Genomic DNA, 11,002 nt, shown 5'->3' on the forward strand with positions numbered 1-11,002 from the left:
CATGTCAAGACACAAATTAATGACATGAACACTAAGAACTCGTTACCCTTAACATTCTATGTCTAGAATGACTCTCGAGATGCCAATAAACACGGATGTCCAGAGATAAGTGGAGTAAGAGGTGAGGGTACGTATCAGGAAGTTCTTTAATTCAAACACCTAATCTCGCCCGCCTCGATAGCGGCCTCTACTAATGATTAGGGAAGTTGTTCAAATTTAATATGCCGTCGATGTAATGCATGAAATGCAACAAACATGGATTAATCCTAGCATGTGAAATTAGACTATGTCGGTTAACACGTGTTTTAGCAAACAATTTGGTCAAAGTAAATGTTAGATTCAATACATGTGAATGCCATACAATTAAATCATACATAATAATAATTATGATAAATGAATTACAATAATTAAAATTACAAAAATTACAAGCTTTATTTGATTTACGTCAAAAGCACGCTCAAAGACGGGATTTCGAAGAAGAAAATAAAAGGAAAATAAAGTTAGAATTAAAATATGAAAATATGTCAGATTAGAGGTGATAATATGAATAATAGTTGATTTAAATCGTAATTTGGAGCTACGTCAAAACGAGAAAGAGTTCAGAGGTAGAAACCAATCCAGAACAGGCGCAACATATGCTGCGTCCTCTGGAAGAGGCGCAACACTTCATGCGTCTATTCTCGAGCTGGGTTCTGGCTGTGAAGTCAGAATCGCAACATTATTATTGTTTATTGGTAGATTTAAGATGGATTATCGATATTAGACTCGAATTGAAGTGTTTTAACCGATCATATATATCTGGGCAAGTCATAAAACGAATTAAAACGAGAAATTACAGCGGTTTACATGATTATGATTATACGATGAACTCGTGTCGGAAATACAAAAAGGCGAAACTTGAGGTTAGATTAAGACGAAACTGGACAATAAAGATTCGGAAGAAAACTTATGTATCAAATTGGGACTCCAGAACCTCGACATGAAAAAGTCGAAACCCCGAAGAATCGATTTGAATTAAAACGACGAAAATCCGCAAGTATTTAATTACTCGGGATTAAGGACGAATTAAGCATTGTAATTAAAAGGGATTTATTAAAAAATGATTTATATACTAAAATAACAAAAAGAATGAAGGAAAATGAAAGAATAAGAAAAGGAGGAAATTTACAAGAAGTCGAGGAAGAAGAAGAAGAGCAGGAGCAGCAGGCAGCCTCTGGAAGAGGCGCAGCAAGGCTCCGATCCTTCCTAAAGGCGCAGCTGCTGCTGCGTTTCTTCCCGACGTCTGACCTCTGCTGTTCCGTAAAAACGGCTTTAAAAGGTGGATTTTAAATCGGTTTTCGAACGTGCTCTTGATATAGATTTACATTAATTGATACAAAATAAAAGTATAATAATAAAATGGGATTTACACCCTCAGACTTACATGTTTGACGAAATGAGATTGACTAAAGTTATCGTTTAGTGATTGCTCAACTCGAATATGCGTGGAAAGTGCCCTCGTTAGAGGATTTAGTAGATTGATTAAGTTGATTAAAGGTGGAGTTGGACAAGTTGGTCCGTCTGTACAACGTGAATGGGACTCAGAATGATCTGAGCTTACGTGGTCGATTGATTAAGCACGTAGGCGTCGAAAGGCAATAGCGTAGTCTGTAATGCAAAGAGAGAGAGAGAGAGAGAGAGAGAGAGAGAGAGAAAGGGCGGAACACTCGTGTGCCAAATATGGAGGCCGAAGGCCTCTATTTATACTAAACATATGGAAGAGTTTTAGAATGACACGGATTTAGAAACAAATCTCGAAAATATTCTGGAAAATGCGAAAAAAGGACTGGAGAAGAGGCGCAACAACTACTGCGTTTCTTCGAAGAGGCGCAAATTTTGTCGCGTCTTTTCTCCAAATTTCCTCCTCGGCAAGAAAGATTTCCGCGTTTTATTATAGAATTTCGGTTGATTTACACTTCCTCATTCCATGAAACACAATATTACGGTAGATATTTACTTAAAATATTAATTTTAATTAGAAATAAATATCTAGAGAATTCTAGAATATTCCGAAATATTCCGACTCGGCATTTAAACTGTTTTTAGAAAATGAAGCGGTTTTTGACCCGAACTCTAAATGAACTCTAATTACGGTCAAAAAGACCGTATCGGTGCGTAGATGACGACCCAGGGGTTGACTCGAGTGTTTGAGCTATCACTTGACGACGAACTTACGGACTGTCATAAATCGTTCCGCGTATCAAACATGCGGCCCAATCATCACTGGGTGGTTGGCGGGAGGTGCAGAGATGAGATATCTACAGAAAGGTCTATATGCTAAGAAATTGCAAGGATGGCAGGGTTCGTTGCTCAGTAAAGTGGGTAAAGAGGTTTTGATTAAGGCTATTGGTCAAGCTATACCGACTTATGAGATAAGCGTTTTTAAACTTCCTGCAAATTTTTGTGATGAATTGCGATCGTTAATCTCGAGCTTTTGGTGGATGCGTGCAATGGGAAGCGTAAAATTCCATGGGTGGCGTGGAATAAGCTGCGTCGGCTGAAATGTAAAGGCGGTTTAGGTTTCCGAGATATGAGTAAATTTAATATAGCTCTTTTAGGGAAGCAATCGTGGAGGTTATTGACGACCACTGACTGCCTTTTTGTCCGTCTTTTGAAGGCAAAGTACTTCCCGAACTCGGGTTTCCTTCAGGCTAACTTGGGATCGAATCCTAGCTATACTTGGCGATCTATATGGGAGGCGAGACATGTGTTGGATTTGGGTTTGAGAAGTAGGATAGGAAATGGTCTGACGACTAAGGTGTGGGTGGATCCGTGGATTCCTGGCACCCAGAATCGACGGGTGATCTCACCAATTGGGCTTAATAATATGGATATGTCGGTGTCGTAATTGATGGCTGAGAATGAAGTTGGTTGGGATGAATCAAAGGTGCGGCTGTGCTTTTTGCCTTTTGAGCAGGAGAGGATATTGAATATCAGACTATGCCATGGTTGGGAAAAATGGCATATATACGGTAAAATCTGCATATCGCTTATTACTTGGTTGTGAAGAGGCGGGTGAGGAGCAATCGGATAGGTCACGGGATCAATGGCTGTTGAAGAGAATTTGGAAGGCTCTTGTCATACCTCGGATCAAGGTTTTTTTAAAGAAACAATGCAATGATGCGATCGCCGCAAAGTCTAATATTGCTGCTCGTATTAGAGGATCAGACGTATTTTGTCCTCGATGTCATCATCACGTAGAGTCGTGCCTACATGTTGTACGAGATTGTGGGTGGGTGAGAAGAGTGTGGGATGAGCTTGGTATAGAGGATTTTGTTGACTGTGAGTTTTCACAGGTTCGGGAATGGGCAGATGGTGTTGCGTGGTTTGGATAGGAGAGGTGCTATGGAGTTTATGACGGGATGTTGGGCTATATGGGAAAGACGGAATAAAGTTATATTCGAGGATGGTGAATGGAGGAATGATATGGTTCTATAGAGGGTGGAGCACCTTTTTATTAAAATGAGAGGGATGGAACAAGAAGAGGTGACTGGAATGCGGGAAGTGGCGGTGGAGTTAGGCGGATGGGAGAAGCCGGGTGTGGGGGTGAAGAAGGTTAATGTGAATGCGGGTATTTTGGCAGGTTTTGGTGTTGGTTGGGGTGTAGTGTGTAGAGATGAGGTTGGTCGGGTTGAGTGGGGTATTGTAGTACAAGATACTGTTGTACGGGATCCCAAGTTTGCAGAGGCTGAAGCTATTTTATTGGGGTTGACGGAAGCTCGAAATGTTGGAATAAGGAAGGTTATAGTAGAGAGCGATTGTTTGGAAGTGCTGAAAGATTTGGAGAAGCGAAAGGCAGGAAGGAGCGATATCTTTTTGGTATATGAGGAGATCCATTTAATTAGTTGTTGGTTTGAGTTTGTATCTTTTTCTTTTCCACGTAGGAAATATAATACAGTAGCCCATGAGCTAGCTCATTTCGTTCCTTGGTCGCTCGGTCGGCGAGTTTGGACAGATGAGGTACCACATTATATTGCTAACGTTGTGAACGATGATTTAAAATTATAAAATTTAGTACCAAGTTATGGTGCTTTCAAAAAAAAAAATGGAGAGAATTTCTAATATAACTTTTAATAAATAAAATAAAATATAGTCATATGAGATCTTTTTTAAATCTTCATAATGAGTACATTAAGTATATCAATTTTTTATACTTTTTAATAATATATATGTAAATAAAGATAAGAACCAAACAAAATGTACATTAGCAAATGTGAAAAAGTAAACGTCAAGAAATGGATGAGACGGAGGGAGTAATATTTTAAATATTATATTAAATAGTCACATTAATTATACTGACACAATTATAGAAACTAAATTATTTTAATAATTATTTTATTATTCAGTTAGTCTCCCTTAATACGAGTGTATCCGTTTTAACATTAAAAGAGTTCAAATATCACTTCACTTGTGCATATAAGACAAATCCGCTTTGGTTTCAAAACCATATAAGATTTACAATTTCATAAAAACTCCAGAGAGACGGTCTCTCAATAGCGTTATTGAGAGACCTCTCACATGATGGGGTGAGGGATCCACTAGATTTCTTTTTTTCTTATTATGTCTCTCACTAAATTAATGAGACGGTCTCTCATGAGACCTACTGAATCAATTTTACTCACCCCTATTTTTAATATCCCACATGTTTTAGTATCCGTTTATAATTTATATGGAGTATATGTTATTTTTCTAAAAGCGATTTAGCATAGATGATAGATTTTCATTTGTTTGGTCTGATAATGAGTATTAATGACTTAGTTTTGTTATGAAATATTATTATATGAATGTCCATATCTTAGAATAACTCTATAATATATTAACTTATGGAAACTCCATCACATTGTATTGTATATATATACCCTTCATAATGGAATAAGAATACAGTTTTGTCTCTCTATATTCTCTTTAACTTTTCTCTACAATTCTCTCGTCTTTATTTCACAACACGTTATCAGCACGAGCTTAACCCGACTGAGCCAACATAATTATTATTAAATCAGATAAATAAAAACGGCGTACAATCAACATAGTTATTGTGTACGTGTTTCATCTTCGTACCAACATTACAGTTTGTATCAAAGGGTACGTACATATTAAATTACTATAATTTATTCTATTGCATCTAAAATAACTAACTGTATGAATTGTATAAGGGTTTTATATGCGTAAGGTTATAATTGTATTATATGTGTAATTTTAAATGGTAATTTTAATATCATATTTTGGAACTGAAGTTCTATATGTATGAGCAAATTTTGAAAAGGATACAATTTTGGATCGAGTTTGAAAATCTTTATTTTATAAAGATGGGGAAATATGTCTATATAATAACTTTGGCCTGAAGTTCAAAGTTTTAAAGGAGTGTAATAATTTAACACCGTCACATCCATGATTTTATGAACTGCATTTGAGTTTCAAATGGATAAGCAGTCTCTATTAAAGGGAAAATTATTTTTACATTAATTTTTGTTCACTTGAAGTTGAACAGTATAATGAAATCTGAAATCTGATCCATTCCTGGAAGTGAATGTGACATCTCATAAAGACTCTGCTAATAGTAGAGATCGAGCACATGACATTATGTTAAGCCTAATATTGCGGCCTTAATTGAGCCTATTTATGTGGTCTTATTGAGCCAAAATTTGTTCATTGAAAGAAGTGAGAACATCTCATGAAAATGAATATCTTATGAAAAATCATGTGAGACTCATATATGCTCGAAATTCGATATGAGAAAGGGAAAATTTATTTATGGGTTGAAATTTTGACATTAACACTATGACCTGAAGTTCATAGTATTTACAAATAATGAAACTATGACACGAAATTCATAGTATTTACATATACAGAATTATGACCTGAAGTTTATAATATTTACAAATAATGAAACTATGACACGAAGTTCATAGTATTTACATATACAAAATTATGACCTGAAGTTTATAATGTTTATAGATATTAAAATTGTAGCCTAAAATTCATAGTTTTTCTCACATGGTTTTCTACCTATTACATGTGTATATAAGTAATATACTCTAAAATATTCTTGATTTCAATGTTTTGAATTTGATTGATATGCCTTGTTATTGTTAGTGTTGATTAGCGGTAAAATTTTGACTTTTCATGTCTAGTTATTATTGGTATTGCTCTTTCAAGTACGGGTTTTACTCTTTCATGTACGCATTTTCCGATTTTACCCCTTTCATTTTTTAATCTATCTTGCCTTCTCTTCCTTTTGTCCCCGAATTAATAATTCACCATCATCATTTCATGAAGATCATCAACTGTTTCAATGAGGCTAGGAATTCATTGACAATGATTCCATCGTCCAACTATACATAAAAGTTCAAACCCGTAAAAAGGGCTATGACATTACCAAGATCCATCATTAAAGCATTAAAAAAATCATCCCAAAACACTTAATTGTTTGACGGAACATGTGAATTCAATGGGTTTTAATGATTACGATGATGATATTTTGTTAAATATGAAATGGGAAAAAAAACGTCATATCTCAAATATAAGACTAGCAATTCTTGTATTATCATGCGAATGAATGCATGATTATACTCTCCACAAGAGAGTCTTGCATAATTATGTTCTTTTATATGAAGTTTGTTGATCAATCGAAGTAAATTACTCATTTGGTATGAAAATTAAGGGTTATAATTGAATAATTTCGGGGAAAATTTGATTAGGTTTCAAGAGGTAGAGAGGAGAGAAAATTTTGATTAATTGGTTAAGGAAAAAGGGTAATGTTTGGAAACTTTATGGAAAAAAGTACATGAAAGAGTAAAAGTAGTACATGAAAGAGAAACTACGTTATTATTTTGATTACTTACGCAAATCAGAGAGTCATAATAATAACAGATAAAATTTATAGTTTTAGATATGTTATAATCATCACATCATACGTACACAATAAGAGATATATGCATCATGTAAAACTTACTAAGTACCTTACTTTTATGTTACAGCATGATAAAACTAATAATTTGGATATGTGTTGGAATAGAGATGCATGAAACACCTTAATTAGTTTTGTTGGACACTACTGAACTTGTCCGCACACCACGCATATTTATTACTTCAATAATTCTTGCTTGTGACGGGTTATCCGTCACAAGCTTGCGACGGGGCGAATAGTAGTGTTTTAGTGGAAAAGGGTTGTGAGGTGATGTGGGACTGTGTCAGCGTTTTGCATGGGGAAGGAAAAGAGAGATTGAGAGAAATTATTAATTAATGCATCCTTCCCAATGCAAAGAAACCGTCCACTTTTCATTTTGAAAACCAACCATATTCATTATTATTTCCACATTTACTCCTCTTCATTCATCCTCTTCATTCATCGTCCCAACTTTCTTTCTTCTCTCTTAATCCTCTCTCTTCATATTCTCATAACATAACCACCTAAAATACCCACAAATCAACCAAAATCATCATCATGCCAACGAAACAAGCAGCAAGAAGGGGGCCAAATAAGAAAACTACTAGAGGTTCAAAGGTGGATGATGCAGGAGAAGGTAATGATATGTTTTTTTATTTATTAAAATAGTATGGTTTCGTTCATATTTTTGAAATGGTTTAAATTTCAACTGGTTTGGTTCATATTTTCAATTATTCCTACTTAGTGGGTTTTTTTTTCAATTATTGGGATGTATCGTCTACTTAGGGTTCATTAATGTTGTTTGTTCATTTTATTGTTGTTAGGTTCAGTGAATGAGGTTCAGGCAGAAGGCAGAGGAAAGAAAGCTGTGGCCGCAAAAGTGCGGGGAAAAGGTAAAGCGGTTGTGGCAGAAGAGGATGTGAACGAGGATGCGAATGAAGATCTTGCATGTCAGAGAAAGGGGACGAAGAAGAAGTTGACGTTCAGCGTTGGTAATAGTAAGGGGAAGGATAAGGCTGTGGAGGAAGAGGAAGAGATTGAGGAGTCGGGTGAAGAAGACGCTGATGAAGATGAACAGGCGGATGATGATGACGAAGGCAAGTTTATGGTTTATAATTTTGTATTTACATTTTTCATTAATTTCTTGTCATCCTAATAATATTATCTTTCGCCATAAAAAAATCGTGTCAATGCCGCTGTCAATATGGCGGTAATGGTTGGGAAAAGCGCGCTGAAGAAGAAGACAGTGTCAAAGCCAATGGAGGTAACTAAAGGTAAAACCTTTTGTGTATGTCATATTTTATGTGACCATTTTTTTTGTGTATGTTACAAATCTGAAGTGGTTACAAATGGATGTATGTTGTGCACATTTTGTGTGCTAAATAGTTGTAACTGTGCAGATCGTCCACTAAAGCCGAAGGCATTGAAGGTTGTAAAGGGGAAGGCAGAAGTTGGTGAGGGATCCAAGAAGCGGAAGGGAGATGACTCTTCTCTTGTGGTGGGAAAGTAAGTTATTCAACCTCATTTTTGGTGTGTTGTTGATAAACTGTTTATATGTTGATAAATTGTCACCATTTTTTTGGTGTGTTGTTGATAAATTGTTTATATGTTGATAAATTGGGTATTTTTTTTGGTGTGTTTTGATTATAAAATGGGACAGTATTTGGGATAAATTTTTTGAATAATTTGGGATAAATTTATGTCTGTTGATTAACCACCTTTGTTATCACTTAGCTGGATTATGTAGATAGGTTCAAATAAGCAAATAAATATGAACTGTGTAGATGTAATGCTGCATTATTTGAATGGTGTCAAAGTTTGTGAATTTGGTGTCTTTTTGGGGTTAGTTTTGAATGTAAAATGTGATCAAATTGGTTAGGAATGATGGGATCTGACATTATTGTATATATGGTGAACGAAGTCTAATTGAAATGGTGACAATTTTTGATTAATTGGGACACAATTTGTGTCTGTTGATTAACCCGTTTTGTGATCACTTAAGTGGATTCTGTAGTTAGGTTACAAAAAGCAAATAAATATGGACTTTATATGAAATGCTACATGGTTTTATTTGTAGGGTAATATCCGTATAAGACCCTCTAAATTTAGGACTATAACGCAAATTTAACATGTGAAATATTGTCATAAAACGTAAATACGGGAGAAACGATAAAGGTAAAGAATTAACCTCGGGTCCTTTATAGTGCGGCATAAAGAACAGAAATCAAACGAGATTCCCTCCTAATTGTTGCACCCAAGATTTGTCCGAGATATGCCCTTGTGCTAGATGGTGTTCTCCGATTGCCTTGCAATATTGGGAGAACTGATGTGAGTTTTTCGAGATGAGAGATCTCGGTTTTTCAGAGAAGAATGCTCTTCAAAACCCTAATAATTTTTGGCAAAAATAAATTAGGTTAGACAAGAGGAGAAACTCTCCTTTTGTCTATGTGAGGCTCGGCCAAACCGAGTGAGAGGAGAGCTCGCGGGCTTTTTAATTTCATCTTCACTTAAGCTCGCGGTCCGGTCCAAAACTCGCTAAGTGTATATGACGCGGTTTTTATAAATCGTCATCGGTTATCGGCTATTAGAACATCAACTAATAACACGGGTTAGTTGAAGTATTAATACATGTCCGACAAAGACGATATTGTATAATTTATTCAATATACATTAATTAAATATAAATCGCTTATATTTAATTTTACGAATTAACTGGTTAATTCGCCTTAGCCCATAATATTTAATCCGTATTAAATATAATATCTCAACATCACATTTTGACTAATTACTAGTCAAATAACTCGGACTAACTGGTTAGTCAAATTTGGCATCTACATGACTGTATTTTCATACCGTCACGTCTCTCAAACGTATCCTATAGGTGTGACTTTTAGGGACCAGTTGATCACCGCCATCTGTATGACAATAACGTCAAACTTATCTAGCAAGCCAACCGTTATTGATAAACGTGGATCAACTGATAATAATACCAAAAGTATGCCCTTTGATCCTTTTAGAGGTTTATAAGTCCTTGCACTAACTGTTAAGGACACCAACCCCAACAAGCTCCCACTTGTCCGTACAAGTGCATGTGCAATGACGTTATCCGCACTAACTGGAGGACACAGCCCCAACAAACTCCCACTTGTCCGTACAAGTGTATGTGCGATAACCGATTCTCATATTCATTTAAAATTTCTCCCACTCAATGTAAAACAATTTGCAGATCCGGATCCACAAAGGTCGTATTTTACAATCGATCTGTATCTAGAGTGGTTTCCCCGACTAGAGAGTAACTTAACTGATAAAACGAATCTGCATTCGAGCATGGCCATGCATTTCGATTCTGACTCCTCGAGTGGCCCTGAGAAATATCGAGTACCCGATAAAGGCTGAATATTTCCTTCAACTCGAACTCCTTCCGATCTAAGCACGACATGAAATGACCCGAAAAAAATCTACTTGGCCCCCCGTTACGGATGACCGTGAGAAAGAAACCAAAGTCACCCAAAATCTGCCTTAGTCTCAAGAGACAGTCGATAGTCAAAAGAATCGACTCTTAGGATCACCATGGAGGTCCTATCCACGACCGGGCACCGAATGTTATTAAACATTTAGGACTCCACGTCGATGTCACAATTGTGTCCTACGAAATATCCGTATAAATCGCCTCTCGTGATTGGTCACCAACTGGTTGACTTATGGCTCGTTGAACCCACCATCAACCAACGTCACAAAATAATTGCCAGAGTTATCAGCTCATGTGGGCAATTAAGGACTAAAAAGATATGATGTTTGTTCAGTTCACTTTGTGGTGTTCAAAATTGTCGTACAATTCCACATGAAAAACAAAATATATATATAAGATATCAAAACGATGATGTTGTATAGAGTACAAAAGCAAATGAATTTAATCCATAAAAGAGTACTACAACTTAGGAACACGTTTAATTCCCATGGAATTGACGTGCCCTTCATGCTTATCTTGTCGTAATGCTTTAGTGAGAGGATCTGCTATGTTATCATCTGTAGCAATCTTTTCTATCACTACTTCCTTTTGCTCCACGTAATCCCGGA

General features: G+C 36.1%; 2 protein-coding genes across 2 annotated transcripts; both read left to right on the forward strand.

Moving 5' to 3' along the window:
* Positions 1 to 3,501: 3,501 nt before the first annotated feature.
* LOC141608197 (uncharacterized) lies at positions 3,502 to 4,047 on the forward strand. The gene has a single exon (XM_074427559.1). It carries the CDS (start codon positions 3,502 to 3,504, stop codon positions 4,045 to 4,047), a length of 546 nt encoding a protein of 181 aa, XP_074283660.1.
* Positions 4,048 to 7,402: 3,355 nt separating this feature from the next.
* On the forward strand, positions 7,403 to 8,435 carry LOC141608198 (uncharacterized). Its single transcript, XM_074427560.1, has 3 exons — positions 7,403 to 7,562; positions 7,750 to 8,022; positions 8,326 to 8,435. The coding sequence occupies exons 1-3, from the start codon at positions 7,484 to 7,486 to the stop codon at positions 8,433 to 8,435; spliced, it is 462 nt and encodes a 153-aa protein (XP_074283661.1). The 5' UTR covers positions 7,403 to 7,483.
* Positions 8,436 to 11,002: the final 2,567 nt, after the last annotated feature.

Source organism: Silene latifolia, chromosome 10 (genome assembly GCF_048544455.1).
Source record: "Silene latifolia isolate original U9 population chromosome 10, ASM4854445v1, whole genome shotgun sequence".
Lineage (NCBI taxonomy): Eukaryota > Viridiplantae > Streptophyta > Magnoliopsida > Caryophyllales > Caryophyllaceae > Silene > Silene latifolia.